This window comes from Amborella trichopoda, chromosome 10 (assembly GCF_054954075.1).
Source record: "Amborella trichopoda isolate Santa Cruz 75 chromosome 10, AtrichopodaSantaCruz75HAP2 v2.0, whole genome shotgun sequence".
Taxonomy (NCBI): Eukaryota; Viridiplantae; Streptophyta; class Magnoliopsida; order Amborellales; family Amborellaceae; genus Amborella; species Amborella trichopoda.
The window spans coordinates 17465783-17483872 of NC_142345.1; the positions used below are offsets into that span (position 1 = coordinate 17465783).

Below are 18090 nucleotides of genomic sequence, written 5' to 3' on the forward strand. Positions count from 1 at the left end.
TCAATCAGTTGCTTATGTAGGAATATAGCCTTAGTGGATGACCTTCCTGACATAAAACCAAATTGGTTTTCAGATACACTCATTTCATGCCTCAATCGTTGCTCAATGACTCTTTCCCAGAGCTTCATAGGATAGCTCATAAGCGTGATCTCTCCATAGTTTGCACAATTCTATATGTCTCCTTTGTTCTTATAAATTAGTACCACAATACTTTTTCTCCATTCGTTTGACATTTTTATTGTTCTCAAACCTTGTTGAATAGCTTTGTCAAGTAGTCAATGCCAATTTCCCCCATTCCAAATCTCCATCGTGATACCATTTGGTCCTAAGGTGTTTCTTAACTTCATCCTTTTCAAAGCTTTTTTCACTTTTGACATCCTAATCCTACAAATGTATCTATGATCTCCACTGGCACTTGTACCAGCAGTCCCTTCAATCACTATGTTCCCATTTTGTTTGTCATTTAATAATTTTTGAAAATAGACTCTCCACCTTTCGTTGACCTCATCATCCTTTACTAAGACCCTTTGATCCTCACTCTTAATGCATTTGATATGGTTTAGATTCCTGCACATTTTCTCTCTTAGTTTAATTTGAAGATATCTGTTTCACCTTCTCTTGTTCCCAGTTTATTGTATAGATTATCATATTCCTTAAGTTTAGCTTTACTTACTATTTGTTTAGCGTTTTTCTTAGCATTTTTATATTCTTCTAAGTTTTGATCGTTTCTATAACATTGCCAAGTTTTATAACATGATCGTTTTTTGCTAATGGTCTTCTGAACCTCATCATTTCACTATCAAGTTTCCTTATCGAAAAGTTTCTTTTTCCTCTCGCTTCTCCTAAAACTTCTTTTGCCACTTTCTTGATACATTTAGCCATCTCATTCCATTTTATATTGACATCATGTTCAAAGTTCCATTTTATTTCTTCAACTAATTTACCCCTAAATAAGTCGATTTTCTCAGTTTTTAAATTCCACCACCTAGTTCTTGGACGCCCATTACTTTCACCCCTTCTCCTCCATGTCTTTATGCCGACGTCCATGACCACAAGCCGATGTTGGGTAGTCGAAGTCTCTCTTGGGAAAACCTTGCAGTCTTTACATGATGGTTGATCTACCTTCTTAACTAGGAAGAGGTCTATCTAGCTTTATGTCTTCCACTTTTGTAGATTATTAAATGTTCGTCTCACTTTTTAAAGTATTTTCTATGGCTAGGTCGTAAGCCATAACAAGATCTAGAATAGTCTCACCCATCTCATTTCTTTCCCCAAATCCATATCCCCTATGTACTCCTTCATATCCTCTACTATCCTTCCCTATATGACCATTTAGGTCCCCACCTAAAAAGGTCCTCTCTCCATTTGGTATGTCTTGGACTATTCCATCTATATCTTTCCAAAATTGTCTCTTAATTCTATCATCTAATCCTACTTGTAGTGCATAAGCGCTAATTACATTATCTTTTGTCCTAATACAAGTTTAATTAATAAGAGCCTATCACCTTTTCTTTTGACACTAACTACTTTATCTTTTTAATCTTTATCAACTATTATACCTGCACCATTTCCATTATTATCTTTTCCTATATACCATAGTTTATACGTAGACTATTTCTTTAGCTTTTTCTCCTTTCCATTTAGTTTCTTGTAGACAAGCTATGTTTACTCTTCTTAGTCTCATTGTATCCACTAATTCCATACTCTTACCAGCAAGCATTCCCACATTCCATGTTGCTAAACAATTCTTATTCTCTTGGGCTAACTTCTTTACTTGCGCTCATCCAGGGAGTCGCAAGAACCTTTGCCTATTTTTCACCGCAACAAGGCGGCGCTTCGGCGCGTCGCTTTGGGGGAATGCCCTAGTTACCCCTTGCTCATTTCTCACTATACCCAGGTTTTGGTACAACACGTCTCTTCTGGGGAACGCCCTAGCATAAACATATACTATAAGATTATCAGGATTCATGATGGGTTTTGGTAAAATTTTACGTTGGCTTACCTAACACGACCATGCCCTTTTACCCGGGCATGGGATTGGTTAAGGGAAAGTTTAACGTCATCATCCTTCTTAGACCATCTCTCTCCAAATATTAATGTTTATTTTCATTCACTAAAATAAAATCATCCTTACAATGCAATTGACGTTCCATCCCTTTTATTACCCTTTCTCTAACCTGCTATCCTTGCCTTTCTAAAAAAAAAAAAGAGAAAAAAAGTCCCTTGAGAAAAATAAAAAAAGCATTTATCTTCCTTGTTTGTCGTGCGAAAATAAAAAACAGCCTCTTACTTATCCTACCCATGTTAACCATAATGATAAGCTCTTCTCTTTCCATAACCTTTTATAGAACTTTCTAAAAAATAGTAGTATCTAAACCACTATTTCCTATCCATAAGATAATTCATGAAAGATATCTCAAAAAGGTTAATCCTTGTAGTCCACGTTCCTATCTAAAGGCCAACCTCCTATTTTTAAAACAACTCTCCTAAAATGGACTCAAACAAACAACTCTCCTAAAATGGACTCAAACAAAAAAACTTACTTTCCCAAACAAAAAAAAGATGCCCTAAGAAAAAACAAAAGACGAGCTTTTCCTAAAAAACCAGATAACGTAATCCTAATTCCTAAAATAGATAAATTCTTAAGAATTAACCCAAAAATTTACCCACATCTCAGAAAAATAAATAAAATAAAATAAAATTAGATTTTGAATCAACCTATTCTTGATCAGCATCAAAAACTCTGTTAAAACTATGAGAAATTGTCACTTGGCCCACCTCCTCTTCCTCTTCATGATCCTCATCACCATCATCATCATGATAAAAAACATTAACACTGCCCTCAATTTTCCTACATCCTTCTCCCTTGTTATTCTTTTATTATTTTCAGCTTCCTTGGTCATCTCTTACTTTTCAAGTTTAGAACTTTTTTTTACATGGGGCAACATTCCTTCAATACCAGCAAGATGTTTAATGATTTGAACCTATTTATCCTGACATTTGAAATATGTCCACAAAAATTGCACATTATTTTGTTTTGTACACAAAAATTGTACATTATTTTGTTTTTATCATTCTTATCTAGGTTAATGTAACACTTCCGTCCTGGATCCCCACTCCTATTGAACCAGAGGAAGGCATCTCAAATCCCAAAAGGAATCTCAAATATAGATTGTAAACTAACCTTTTTGCTCGATCTCGATTCTTCTATGTTTTTGATGTCGATTGAGCTAGAACTCACACCAAAAGTGTTTAATACCTTCACTAGCACCCTATGAAGAATTCCAATAAGAAAGGGTAAGCTTTTGGATGCTTCTTCAGACCTTCTAAATTTTTCGATTCAAAGAAGATTGTAAAATCAATCGATTTTGAGTGTTTCTAGGGTTGAGATTTATTTATTTTCATGTTGACAGTTTAGAATATGTCCAAACATCCCTTTTACATTATTTTGTGAGTAAAAAAACGACCGAAACTGCCCTTTGGGGCTTTCCATTTCCACAGAAGAGGGTGCAGGCTGTGGGTGCCCATCCAAGACTGGGTGTTGGGTGCCTGTCAAGGCCACCTGAGCGGATCCCAACAACTGGCGGTCAGGGAAAGCCACCCAGCCCTAGGCATGTCGAAGTGTTTCAAAAAGTGCTAGGTGGCTCCTAGGCGTTCGAGGGGGGGGGGGGGGGGGGGTGCAGGCTGCTTAGCTCTTAGACGGGCACCCAAAACCTGGGCGGTCTAGTAGAAAGAAAAATGTCTCTTTAGTCTAACAGTGCAAGTATAACTGTATATCCCTCTAATATATTTATAAAACATCCAACTAAATCTCATATCAATGGGTGATGCTTAGATCAATTTTTTGCAACTTTGAGAAATCCTTTGATCCTATGAAAATCATCAAAAACTAGTTTTTTGGGTTTTTCTCTCTTTAAAATAGGCTATAATGGGTTTTAGGTTTCAAATGAACCTAAAACCCACAAGTTTTCTGCTTTAGTATTAAAATAACGACAAAAAAATGCCCTCAACGAGGGACATTTCTGCCCCTGCGTGGCCGCCCAGGGCTTGGTGTTGGACGCTCGCCTAGGCAGGTGCCCAGGGATATGCGGCATAATTTGGCCGCCTATCGCCCACGCCCAGGCCTTCTGGATCGCCTAGGCTCTATGCTGTCTGCATTTTAAATCACTGGCATGTGGCAATGGGGCCTTTGGGCACTTGAGCGCCGGGTGTGCCATTTCTTGAAAACACTACCTTTTTTGATGTATTATTATGCTATTCTTTGTTGCTTTTATTCTACACATAGCATATAAAAAAGAAACTATTCACATCTATGCTAGTATTATGTGAAGCCTTGAAAGGCTACTCACATATCTATTCCTTGGCATCGAGTTATTGCTCCGCTAGTCATGTGTGCTGAGATCTAGAATACATGCTTCTCCTTCATTATTACATAGTAGCTCAACATTCTGTCACAGTATTAATCACCCTCAATCAGGGAATTCCTACTGCATCAATTTTAATCATCTTCAGCAGAAAACCATCAGTCTCTGTTGAATCATTTCATAGGTTATCAGTGATATGGTTTTTAGTAAGGAGAAAAATGTATCTTACTTGAATATAAATACACTTTCAGATGTTTAGCATTTGATCTGATTTCCCTAGAATTGCGTTTGGAGGAAAGGATTTGTGGTTATGCTTCTGTAAGGAGAAACAGTATTGACAAGGAATATCGAATCATCAATCTTCAACAACGTGAAGCCCTTTCATTGAGAAGAGATTGACCTTTCTGGAAAACTCCTTGGTGGCCACCTTTAAACCCCTTAGACACGATGTTAAGGGGTGTACAAATTGGGCTGTTTCCACCTGAGGGCTTCCCTTGATAAAGTGTAGAGCCTTATTAGATGGTGGTTTAACTATTTTCTTTACCCTAAAGTGAGCTTGTAGCAGAAGCCGTCTCTTGCAAAATCTAAGATTCAAAGGAGGAGGCTTCAATTCTTACCATGGATCCCAAACTTCACTGCTGTCAGACAAAAGAGGATGGATCGAAGCACTTGGAATCGCAATACACGCATGGCACCCAGAAAGAGTCAAGGCCATTGGCGATCAATGTTGAGGTTTCATAAGAGGAGATCAAAGTCTTTCTGACTCCTTCCATTGGGCTTAATCAACATTTTAGTTCAATCCACCCTTCCCAATACCATATCCAAGTTCATCCTCCTTTAGATTTGAGATTAACACTACAACTTTGTCATACACATTTATGGCGGAGTTACCTGAATCCCCTCTGCCACCAGTGTGGCAGACAATAAACGCACGGTGAACTGTAATCCAGGGACCATGGGTACACGAGGGATGGATTGCTGTGGTCCACAAATCTAAGTGCCACTGTGGCGACAAGAGGCTTACACTCCAGAGCAGATAACTATACATCGGACATGGCACATGCGAGGTCCTATAGTTCCTTTCATGTGGCCATGTCATAGGGACAACTCTGACTTGACAAAACCTGCCAGACTCTTAGCTGCGAAAACTTATGCCATCATCCATTGCAACATTTTCCCAGCCTCTTCAACCCCAACCCCCGATCATTCATCACAACCCGCATTCAATTCCATCCTCCTCTCAGCCGTCCATCACCATTTAAATCCAACTTCCTACCTCATTTCTGCCATCCATCGCGCCCTTGTCACCCTTCCCACAACCCCTACTCAACTGCAACCTCCTACTGCCAATTCCAATTTCAAATTTGAACCGAAATTTGAATTTAAAGTCCCTCTCAAGAGGTCTACCCAAACCCCCACCCCCAATCCACCGTCCTTCACCCATCATTACCTGCCCACCTCCTGCCAATTCTCACACTTGCCCCATGACACATGGACCCGGTTCATCCCCAGTCATATCAGCTCGTCCACATGTCTCACACAATCCAATCCCAGGCTCCCCCCAATGATCCACATTAATTACGGCTACTAACATGCCACCAAATGCGACACTTCCTCCCCAAGCACCTATGTTGAAAAATCCAGGGCCTTAAATGGGGCCTCCTATGTACTACCCTATGTGGCATCAACCTCCTCTTTCTTGTTTGTCTCATCTGCCGTGTATTCTGGCAACTCAAGTGTATCTAGCACCTCAGTGAACTGTGATGACAGGATCCCCGCCATATCAGCTACCTCGCTAGCACCAGATTAGTGCTTAGACCCGCATTTAATGCTTCGAATGCCACCATCCCCTCCCACCTTCTTTCCTCCTATCTTTGTCTGCTTTTCTTCCCCATCAAACAACATCTTCTATTCATAGCATCCCAAACAGGCCTGCTGACTTGCCTTCCTCAAACCCCACTGTTGTACAGCCCCAGAAAATTTGAACCCAATGGATACCTCCCCCTTCCTCTCACCACTTTTGCCCTCTTCCCTCTCCTCTCTTCTCCATCATTCAAATTCCACGTATCATCATCCTAGGGCCTTTTTTTCTCCTTTTCTGAAATCACCTATCCACCTATTATGGACTCGTTGTTCTCCATCACCTTCATTCTTCCCTCTCCTTTCTTCAACATTTCCTAGCCTGCCTCCTTGCAGAGAATTCCCCCTCCCCCTTACCTTCAAATCCCTTGTCTAAAAGAAGGGGAATGACTAGGAGGAGGAAGAGCTCAGTATTCTGGCGGAGAGTCCAACTTTTCGTTTGACGAGGCAAGAATGGAATTCATTGATGCACATTTGCAAAGTCCTTTATGCCATGGGCTTCCTCTATCATGGGCCTACAACGAACATGAGTGAGACGGCCGGAGCCACTTCCTAGGTAAAAATCAAAGGCAAGAGAGAACTTCTAAGCCTCTTCTCAAATATCGCAATTATGACAAAGGACTCCCTTGAGCCCCTCCCCCCTCCCCCAACTCCCCACTTACCCTCTTCTTCTTCTGGTAAACATCCCCCAAGGTGATCCCTAAGACACCTGGCCTACACCTCTACAAACCCAAAATGGAAATTCTCATCTAGAACATTAGAGGATTGTCGACGCTGATCCTGAACCCATATTGCTAGACACCCCCACTCAACCCAGGCCATAATATTTCCAATTCGAACTATCTTTGTTCAAGGAACCTAATATTGAAAACATCTTTAGCCTGTGGTTGTCTGCCTCTTTGGTCCCTGGCTGGGCACATTACAGATTCAGAAAAAACTTCAGCTGCTCAAGTTGATCTTGAAAGAATGGAGCCACATCCTTCCAGGGAAGTTTAACTCCTCAAGGGAGTTGCTGCTGGAGGGAATTAGTGATCTAGACCTCCTTGAGACCACATTGAATTCTACCAGCCTGAAACAAGAGAAAATCTATTGGCATCAATATTCGAGGATTAAATGGCTAAAGGTGGGCAATAGGAGCACAGCCTTCTTCCACAAATCACAATTTGCCTCCATGGGCTAATGCCATCACCCCCAACAGGCTGGTTAACCGAACATTCAAAGAGCCCCATGAAATTTACTCCACGATTGTCTCTTGTTTCTAGAAACTATTTATGTCACACATGATCCATTCCCTTTGCCTGGCAGACCTTTCCTTCCCATCAATCCCTTGTTACCAAGCCTTCCTCTGAGGAAGAATACTTTGCACCAGTTCTGATCTCGGCCAGGACAAAGCCCTCGGATCAGATGGCATTCCAGGCACCGATTTTACTAAATTGTGGGACACTTTGACACCATATGTTCTTATTGTCTTTAACAAATTCTTCGACAGAGGGTTGTACACAGTATTGTAGAGTGTGGAATGAACTCTGAATAATAGTTTCATTGCCTTACTATTGAAGACTGATGGAGCCAAAGAGATTAAAGATTTCTGCCCTATTAACCTACTAACCTCCTCTTATAAGAGGTTCTGGATGATGTCATTTTGCCTAATCAGAGCAGCTTTGTGAAAAATAGGCAAATCCTTGATGGTGCTCGTGCAGTGCATTTGTATGTTGTTAATATATACTTTCCCTTTGAAATTTATCATAATTGTAAACCCCAATTGGACTATCATTGAGAAGCAATAATAAATTCTGTGAAAAAGTGTAAGGAGACTACTTTGTTTTGATAAAATTCACTTTTGGCATTGCTGATCTGGCCAAGTTAGGCTGCCTTGCTGTATTTTGATGAGTTTTATGTCTTTGTTACTTGAGGAATACCATAACATCACTGGTTACTTAAGAATTTCTTTTTTCCAAAGCAGGTTATGGCACCTCTCGTTGTTTGGTGGTGATCTAGAATTTACCATTTGAATAGAACTCTTTTCTCTAGGATTCATTAGAGTACCATATTTTTTTTTTCAGTTTATTAAAATTTATTTAATCTCTCTTTAGCATTTCTTTTGCACCTTTTTTATTTGAATTACTTATCAGTGGTCTTTTTAACTCTTGGATGTTCTTTTATATCGTCTTTAAACATAATTTATGATGACCTCAGCCAAACAACACACATGATTAAGCTTTTTTATATTTACGAGGGCTTCAACCAGCAGCACATGACATTAAGCTTTTGTATTTAATGATGTCAACCAAATGACTCACAAGTATATGTTTATCCAAAGAGTACTAATCTTAAAATGGATAATATATATGATAGATGATGGATTTATTTTTGTCCAAACAGGACCTATTGTTGTGCTCCTTCTTCTGTGCTTAAGAGAAGCAGCAGCTATATCCGCCTGTAACTGCTACTACTTTGGTTGGAAGTGTTTTGTATTAACGGCCACTCGTCGGCAGTTGGCTATCTGTCTGTGCAGCATGTCTTCGAACACTAATTTCAGGGGAGGAGGAGGCAGAAGGGTTGTCGGAGGAAGAGGAGGAAGAAGGGGAGGAGGTGGAGGTGGGGGTGGAGGTAGAGGAGAGCAGCGATGGTGGGATCCTATTTGGAGAGCAGAGCGCTTGCGCCAGAAGGCTGCTGAGGTACATTCCTTTCTCTCTTTTTACATGCATGTAAATGCTGATTTTATAATTTTTGTGAGTCTATATCATTATGTGGGCCACAATTGCCCTTGAATTATGGCATAAGATAACCTTTCACTCTCACTGTTTTCCCTCTCTCTTTATCGCTTTACTGCCTCATTATGCTCATTTTCTGTTTATGGAACTATAATATTTTCGAATCAGAGTTGCCCTTGAAATATTGCAGCCCACCTCCTTGCCTTCAGATTCTAAATTTTCCTGTTGTCTTTGTAGACCGTTTGCTAGGGCACGGGTGCCCTCGAAGTATTATTGGAGACCATCTCACTTTCTTAAGTCCTTGAATTGCATGTGCCTCATCTTCCTTTGAAACTATCCAAGTCTTTGAATTTTTGTGCTTGCCCTATTATGTTGCTTATGCTGACCACTAGGTCAGTTTGGATGCCTGATTAAAAAGCTTGTCAAAAAAATTGTAAGTTACTGAAAAATACATGGGAAAACCTTTTAACCTTGGGTCTCATCTTGAGTAACATGCGACAAGACAAGTTTACTCTTCAAATTGAAAAGTTGTAACCATCAACGATAGTGATTTTCACCAAATCCACCAATATAGCTTTGTGAGTGGCCATTTCTAATCCAGATTGAAAACCCCTAAGCTTTGATATCAAGCATATGCCTAAAACAGCGAATCTTTAGGTTTTCTGAATTCTAGTTTAGCTAATGCAAACAAAAGTTGTAGCTAAACTAGGATTTCGTCAAACATACAGCATGTAAATTTCCATTAAAGAATCTTAAATATCCGTTAAAGAATCTTAAATTTCCATTAAAGAATCTTAATATGAATTGACATATACCCAAATTCAATCACACAATACTCTACTTGAAATTTTCTTGACATTCAAGATTTCAATTCATACCCAAATTCAAGCACAATAATCTACTCGAAATTTTCTTGACATTCAACATTTCAATTATTCTAATGTTCAAGAAATCAAACCCACGTGCGACATACACATGTAAGTCTATTCAAGAAATTTAATGAGCCTAAAATAAAAAGTTCAGCAAGCGCAATGAGAATTTATAAAACTAAATTCCTATACAAATCATACCAAATAAGCTTTGCAATGAGTCTAGAAATGCTATCCAATATTTCACAACAAATCATGGGTTTCCAATCTACAATCTACTTATTTCTCTTGCAATTCTTTCCCCACTTAAAGTAGGAATACTTGGAAAGGCAATAAATAGAACAAGAAAAAGGAATGAACTCACTAGTTTTAGGGGAAGAACCATCAGCTCCAAAAGATCGACTAATACTCGTGCTAAACTCGAAATAGAGAGTAAATCTAGAGAGTAAAACAAGAAAAGGTGAGAGCAATGGTGTTGCTAGTGGGTTTTCCTTGATGACTGTAGAGCTCTCACAGATTATGAGGCACATCCTTGTAACTCGGCTCAAGGAAGTAAGTATATATATAAGTATATGTGTGTGTGTGTGTGGGTCATGTTAGGGTACTCATGCATATGAGTATTTTCTTAATGTACTCAGCATTAAGAAAATACTGATTGCTCATTTTTTTATAAAATGAAATTCTTTGAGTAAGGGATTTTTTCGTCATTAGGAGGGGTATGATAGATATTTCTATAAAAAATTACTTGCATTTTACTAGTGGTTAATAAGCAATCATTGCTTTTTGTGGGTGAGGTCACACCTCATGTAGATGATGCCATCCTCCACTATAGTCAATAAATTCTTATCTTGCTATCAAGAATTGCTACGTGACTCCTGATTAATTATCTAAAATACCCCTAGATAAAAAAGTTACTATATGGTGGGGTAAGGATATTAAGTGTTCGACAACGTTAAGTACCTTAAGGAAATAGTCATATGTATGAGTAGCCCTAACATAAACCTTATATATTCCTAGTAAAAAAAAAACATAGTCCTATATATATACATACATATATATATATATATATATATATATATATATATAATATATATATATATAGAGAGAGAGAGAGAGAGAGAGAGGGGGGGTGTTTTGAGAGAGTGGTATAGGCTTGTCGAAATGTACCTTAGCCTCAACAAATACCCTCCATACCTTAGCCTCAACAAATAGTCATATGTATGAACATGCTCTCCATGTTCTACAGGAACCTTTCTTGTCTACCTTCAAAGGGCCCACCTTTAACCTTCTTGCGTGGTCCCCTAAGGAAGGGTCCTATAGGAAGCAGAGAATCTGGTTCACTGCGGAACATATACCACTTCAAGCGTGGTCTCCGTCCGCTTTTAGGGGAGTGGCGAAAGCTTGTGGTAACTTGATTTCTATCCACTGGAAATCAATAAAAAAGCTTCCTCTCGAGTCCATTTGTCTCCTCGTAGAGGTCTTGGACACGAATCTCATTCCATCCTACATCTAGCTAGAGGTCGAAGATCTCTACTTCCCGGTCTCGCTCTTGTGGTCGGTGGCCTCTCCACCCTCAGCCAACTTCTTCAACTCAACGGACCCACCTCCTCCCAAGGGCTCCTCTTCCTAGCCCTGGATCACAGTCTCGAGGAAATCCCGCCACCCCAGGAGGCGCCGTCAACAGCCTCCCCACAGTTCCGTGCCTCTCAGGGAGCTCTAACAACCAATCTTCCCAAACTACCCCTGCGAGTCACCTGACGACCATGTGGCGGTTATTTGCGCCAGTCAGGGAAAAATGATGATGTCATTGAGCTGGCACAACAGTCGGTAGGGGTACCCTATCTGCCAGGCACATGCCTCGAAGGCGGGGGTCCTGTAGGCCCTCGCATGTCACCTCCAGACCATATCGCCATCCCTACTCACTGACCTGACAAAGAGGTCATTGTGGACCGTGAACCCTCTCCTCTATCTCAGTCGTCGGGCTACTCTGGTGGTCCCAGTCCATCCTCATCCTCTAGGTCAGACTCTCTTGGAGCGCTGGTCCATTCAGCCTGGGGACTCTATGTGTCTGGCTCATATCTCTAGCATACCACTCGCTCGACACATGCGCCTGCCACTCTCGCTTCCTCCTGCCCCTCGCTCTGCTCGCCCGCCACGTCTCATTTTGCACTGCCCCTTCCTTCACACCTGTTGCCTCCACTTAACCCGCCCTCGCCTAAGTCATCCCAACCGCTTAGCCCACCAAACGCGTCACCGCCCTTGTCCTATCACCAGCCGCCTTCCCTACCTACCGCCCCCTCCTCGCCGTCACTCGAAGAGCCTTTAGCCTCCCCCACTTACCACAGTAGCGACATCTGGCCTCATCCCTTGCCTTGAGATCATGAACCTTCGAATGCTTTGTTCGAGCCCCTCTCTCTCTCGACTCCCCTTTCCTCCTTTTCCAAACCCACCCTCAGTAACCTTTCGGGTGCCTCACCTTTCCCCCTCCTCCCGGCACCCTCCTCAACCCGCCAGCAACTTCACTTCCACCCTTCAACCCCTTTCCCTTGTGGTGGACTCTTACCAGGAATCCACCGTCTCGAACCTGAACTCATCCTCCTCCCCTTTACCCCTTGAACCTTGTCTTTCTTTACCCTTGACTCTTCCTCCCCCATGTAATCCCCTGTCCTCTCCACCCTTCTTCTCACTGATGTTCCTTCCTACGTACTTCACCACCATGGTTGGACCCACTCAGCCCCTCAAGCGACCAGCCCCCTCCTCCCCTTCTCTTGATATGGACAGACCGTAGTTCCCTTACGACATTGTGGCAGTGCATTCCACGGACCCCTCTCCCCCTGACCCAGCCATGATCTCCTCTTTGCTTGCCCCTCATCTCTCCTTTACCCAACACCTAGTTCACATTTGCCGGGTTCGAACCCTGCACTTCACTTACCCACCCTCCTTTCCTTGGCCGTATCCTTCTCTTGCACCCCCCCAATCCCACTACTTCCTGACCTATCACCCCTCCTCTCTTTACACTAGAACTGCCACCTCCTTTAGCCTTGTCTTTTACCCCTCATATATGCCTTTCCTTTCTTACCATTTTCCATCCCCCTTATTCCCTACCCCGTTCTAGGGTTTCCTAACCTCTGGTCTGCCTCTTCCCACTGCTCCACCCCGAGATGACACGCCTAACCCTCAACCCCCCCCACTTCTACTCTCGACCCTCCTCCGCCTCCTCAGGCCCAGCTAACCCTCCAATCCCATCCTCACTCTCAAACCTTGAACCACTTCCCATCTTGCCCCTTGACCTATACCCTATCAACCCATTTCCTTTACTCTCTGCGCCGGATAGGGAGTCACCCAAGTCACCAACCACTCCCATCTCTCCCCCTTCGGCCATGGCCAACGTCGAGGGGGTCGATGGCGATGTGAACAACAGAGAACTTGAAAGGATGAAGGAAATCTACCGTGTCATGGGTTTCCAACATGAAGGCCCCGAAGGCCTAGCACACCAATTCTTGTTTGCATATGCACAAAGTCGGCTAAAGGTGAGTGTCAAAGGACAAAGGGAGCTCCTCAACCTGTTCTCCTCGATCAGATACGAGAGACACTCCCTAGAAGGGCCCCCACCTACAATCGCCTCTCCTTTTTCGAGGAGGTTTGCTAGACTTGCCTCCTCCGCTGCCCCCACCCTTAATCAATGATGATCCTTACGTGAAACGTGAGAGGATTGGGATAGTCGTTCAAAAGGGAGGCAGTCAAGGATCTGTTATTAAACACTTCCCCTCAATCTTAGCTCTCATTGAGACCAAACAGCTGGAGCCTACCCTCCAACTCATTCACCTCATTTGGGGTAGAAGGCCTTGCCAGTGGGCTTCTCTGCCTGCGGTCAGGACATCATGTGGAATATAGGTGATCTTGAACCCATCACAACACGTTCTCCTATCTTCCCATATGGGGGAGTACTCTGTCACTGTCCTTCTCTCACGCACTTCAGACGGTTTCCCTTGGAAATTCTCGGCCATCTACGGCCCAAACTCAGCCTCTTTCAGAACTCGAATCTGGGTTGAATTGGACCATGTTGCTTCCCTACCTCACCCTGCTTGGTGTTTGGTTGGGGATTTCAACATTACCAGATGGTCATATGAGAGAAACGCCAATCTCACCATCTCTCAGGCAATGATAGATTTTTCGGACTTCATATTCTGCCATGAACTCCTAGATATCCCTCTTCAAGGAAACCGTTTTACTTGGTCTAATCACTCCTCTCAACCATTCCTCTCTAAACTAGATAGATTTCTCCGCTCTTTGAATTGAGAAGAACAATTTTCGGACTCTCATGTCTTGGCCTTGCCTAAACCCACCTCTGACCACTACCCCATTCTCCTGGACATTCAAGCTGTCAGGAGAGGACCGAAGCCTTTTAGATTTGAACTAGCCTGGCTTGAAGAGGACTCGCTCTCCACCCAGATTCCAACTTGGTGGAACTCTTTTTCTACCCAAGTTTTGGGTAGAGCAGGTTATAGGCTACAAACCAAAATTCAACTTCTCAAAGCCTCCCTCAAAACCAAGTCGTCCCTGCTGAATTCCATCCAAGACCTTGATCGAACAGAGGAGTCCAGACCTCTGACTGCCACGGAATCAAACCTTAGAATCCAAACCATGCTGGAATACTTCTCCATTCTAAAAAAGAAGAATTCTATTGGTTCTAGATGTCCAAAGGTAACTTGTTAAAAGCAGGGGACCAGAATACAGGTTTCTTCCACTGGATAGCTAACTGTCGCAGAAGAGACAATACGATCTCCACCATCAAGGTGGATAATCGATATTTGGTTCAGCTGGTGGAAATCGAGTCGGCCATCCTTGGGTTCTTCAAGACTCTCTACACTGCCCCCTCTGGGTCACAGACCAAGGATGGCCAACCTCGATTTCTTAACTCTTCCGGACCACTGGGCACTTTTGCTGGAGCGCCCTTTCTCAGAAGAAGAAATTTCCAAGGCTTATTGATGAGTTAGCCAAAGACAAAGCACCGGGTCCAGACGGATTCCCCATTGCCCCTTTCAAAATCTTTTGGGAAACCTTCCAACCATATTTCAAGAGTTTTTTTGAGGAATTCTTCCAACGGGGAATCCTTCATAAAGCCATCAATGCCACTTTCATAGCTTTAGTTCCTAAGGTCGAAGGGGCAGAGGAATTAAAGGACTTTCGTCCAATTAACCTACTCAATTCCTCGTACAAAATTCTGGCCTCAAGGCTAAAACAAGTCCTTCCCCTTATCATCTCGCCGTCACAGTCAGCCTTCATCAAAGATAGGCAAATCCTAGATGGGGCTTTAGTGGAACACATGTGTCTACACTCCATGCACATTTCCACGAAGCTCAGTCTTATTTTCAAAATTGAATGGGAGAAAGCATATGACCACGTAGACTAGTCAATACTAGACGAGAAAATGGCGAGAATGGGATTTGAGGACCTCGAGAGAAAGTGTATGAGAGTCTGCTACTCTCATCCCCACTTCTCGGTCCTCATTAATGGGACTCCAAAATGGTTCTTTCCATCCTCGAGGGGGCTCTGCCAAGGGGATCCACTATCCCCTTTTCTCTTCGCCATCGCAACAGAAGTCCTCAGTCGCTCAATCTCTCGTTTGTACCAAGAAGGTCTCCTCACTGGCTTCAAATGCAGCCCTCAAGGCCCAACAGTGTCTCATCTGCAATATGCAGATGATACTTTGGTGTTCCTAGATACTTCTCCAGAAGAAATTGAAAATATGAGGCTTTATCTCGAATGCTTCGAGGCAGCTACAGGCTTCAAAGTTAATATGGATAAATCAAAGATGATGGGGGTGGCACTCACAAACACCTAAACCAGAGCGCTAATTCCAAATTGGGAATGCAAAGTCGAGGACTTCCCACCACCTACCTGGGTCTATCCTTGGGACTGGGAAAACCTAAAAAGAAACAATTGTCCCAAGTGATAGACAAAGTTGACAGGTGTCTGGCAGGCTGGAAAGGGAGATTCCTATCTCTGGCTGGCCGCATCACACTGATTAAAGCAACATTGGCAAATGCTTTAGTCTACCTAATGTCTCTCTTCCAAATGCCAGTCTCGGTGGCCAACCGCCTAGACCAGCTGATGAGGAATTTCCTCTGGTCAGCACAAACTGAGAAAACCAAATGTCACCTCATCTCTTGGGACAAGGTCCGATTACCCAAACTCCAGGGAGGGCACATGATTAGGACTTTAAGAAAACGCAACCTAGCCCTTTAAGGGAAATGGTGGTGGCGCTTAGCCACTCAGAGACTAATTCCCTCTGAGTTCAGGTCATACGCAGCAAATATAGTATTTCGGATGAAGCTTGGGTGCCTGAGAGGAAAGCTCAAAGTAGGGCCTCAGGGGCGTCGAAATCCGTCGCCTCCTCCCTCTCACTGTTCAAAAAATTCATCCGATTTCATCTTAGAGAAGGAACAAGAGTGCGCTTCTGGTCAGACCTCTGACCAGGACGCACTCCTTTAAGGAACCTCTTTCCATCCCTATACCATCTTGCCTCTAACAAAGATTCTACCATTGCATATGAAATGGTCCTATCAGGGGACCGAAGAGTTTGGAACCCCTCTTTTAGAAGAAACCTCACTGAAGAGGAAACTAGCCTTTTCCTTTCACTTTCGGCTGCCTTGCATTCCATTTTCATAGCTCCACTTGGTAGGGACTCTCTAGTATGGACTCTCGCTCCTTCTGGTACCTTCTCGGTGGCTTTGTTTTACAAAAGACTTATCCAACCCCCCACCTTCCCTCTCAACCCTACCTCAGTCCTATCCAAGGTTTGGTCTACCATTGCTCCTCCCAAAGTACAGACCTTCAACTGGATTGCCTGCTCTCAACGAGCTCTCACAGTTGACGATCTTCAAAAGAAAGGGATTCCAATCCCCAATAGATGCACCATGTGTTTGAGTGAGGAGGAATCGAATCCACACCTCTTCAGTCACTGCAGCCTCGCTTATGACTTGTGGAGCCAAGTGCTATAGCTTTTCCTCCTTCAATGGGTCACTCCACCCTCGGTCAAGGCTCTTATTTCCTTATACCACCCTTCTTATTAGCCGAAGGCTGGTAGAACCTTGTGGAAGGCTGCCATCACAACCGTCATCTGGGTCATCTAGTTAGAAAGGAACGCCAGGGTCTTCCGAGGCCACAAAAATGTAGTCTCAGCTCTCTTCCACAAGGTTACTTCTCTACCAACTTTCTGGGCCTCCAACCACAGGGCTTTCTCCGGGATTTCGGCAAACACTTTTCTCAGTCAATGGGAAAACATCCTTAATCTCCAACCACAGAAGCTCCAAAGACCCAACAACTGGCTGCCACCTCTAGAAGGCGCTATTAAGCTTAATTTCGATGGTTGTTCTCTGAGGAACCCTAGCCTTGCTGAAGCCGGAGGTGTCTTTCAAGACCGTCATCGCAATATCTTGTTCCCCTATGAAGATTCTCAGAATGCTGAAGCCATGGCTCTGCTCTTGGGTCTTAAAAGCTTCAACCGTTCATGGGGATCCCATCTGCTGGTGTAAGGAGACACCCAAAATATTATTTCTTGGGCAGTAGGGACTTCACCACCTCCATGGTACCTATCTTCGATTTTTGATGAGATTGCTTACACTTCCAGGGATATGGTCATCTCATGGAAGCATATTTGGAGGACGTCCAAGGAGTTCGCCAATCTTCTGGCGACAGACGGAGCTAGGGCCCGAGCAGAAGACCCCGCCGAGTCCATCTCCTTTTTTGCTCTGGACCACAGAGGGCGTACTGGTGTTTAGCTACACCTTAGTACATTTCTTGTAGTTGGGCAAGTTTATAAGCCCCTTGTTTTGTAACTCCAAAGTATATCTATTGTAATTAGGCAGGTCTATAAGCTCAATTTTTTGTATAGGGTCTTTTGACCTATGTTTTGATCGAGAGACCTGACTTGTGGGTACTCTTGGATGCTGCTTCTGTACTCCAACACTCTACTGCAAAAGTTAACTTTTTCAGCAAAAGAACTTTACTCAAAAAAAAAAACCCCTAAGCTAAAATGGACATGTTAAGGGAGAGTGGACATGTGTTGCCCATGCTAAGGATACACGTCATCTATCCTACATTCTTTAAGTTTTCTCTCGAGTTTTAAAATATTTTGTAAGGGTAATAAAAATGGCCTTTTTACAAATACATTCAAAACACATTTTCTCTTTCTAGCATTCTTTTAGTTTATCATTTTTTACTCTCTTTCTTAGGGTTATCTGAAATCTATTAATCTTATCAGATATCTCTCTCTCTCTC

General features: G+C 42.8%; 1 protein-coding gene across 10 annotated transcripts in view; it reads left to right on the forward strand.

Moving 5' to 3' along the window:
• The window catches only part of LOC18438855 (RNA helicase family protein), a 92647-nt gene that overhangs the window by 13416 nt on the left and 61141 nt on the right, over positions 1–18090 (forward strand). For 5 of the 10 annotated variants that reach the window (XR_016043025.1, XR_016043026.1, XM_088849998.1 and 2 more), the window contains exon 3: positions 8720–8902. Coding sequence is in view for 5 of the 10 variants with exons in the window: in XM_088849998.1 (XP_088706124.1) it covers positions 8720–8902 (183 nt within the window). In the remaining 5 variants the exon portion in view is untranslated. Of the gene's footprint in view, positions 1–8606; positions 8903–18090 lie in introns of those variants that run through there. The other 5 variants (XM_088850002.1, XM_088850004.1, XM_088850001.1 and 2 more) reach the window with 2 other exon arrangements.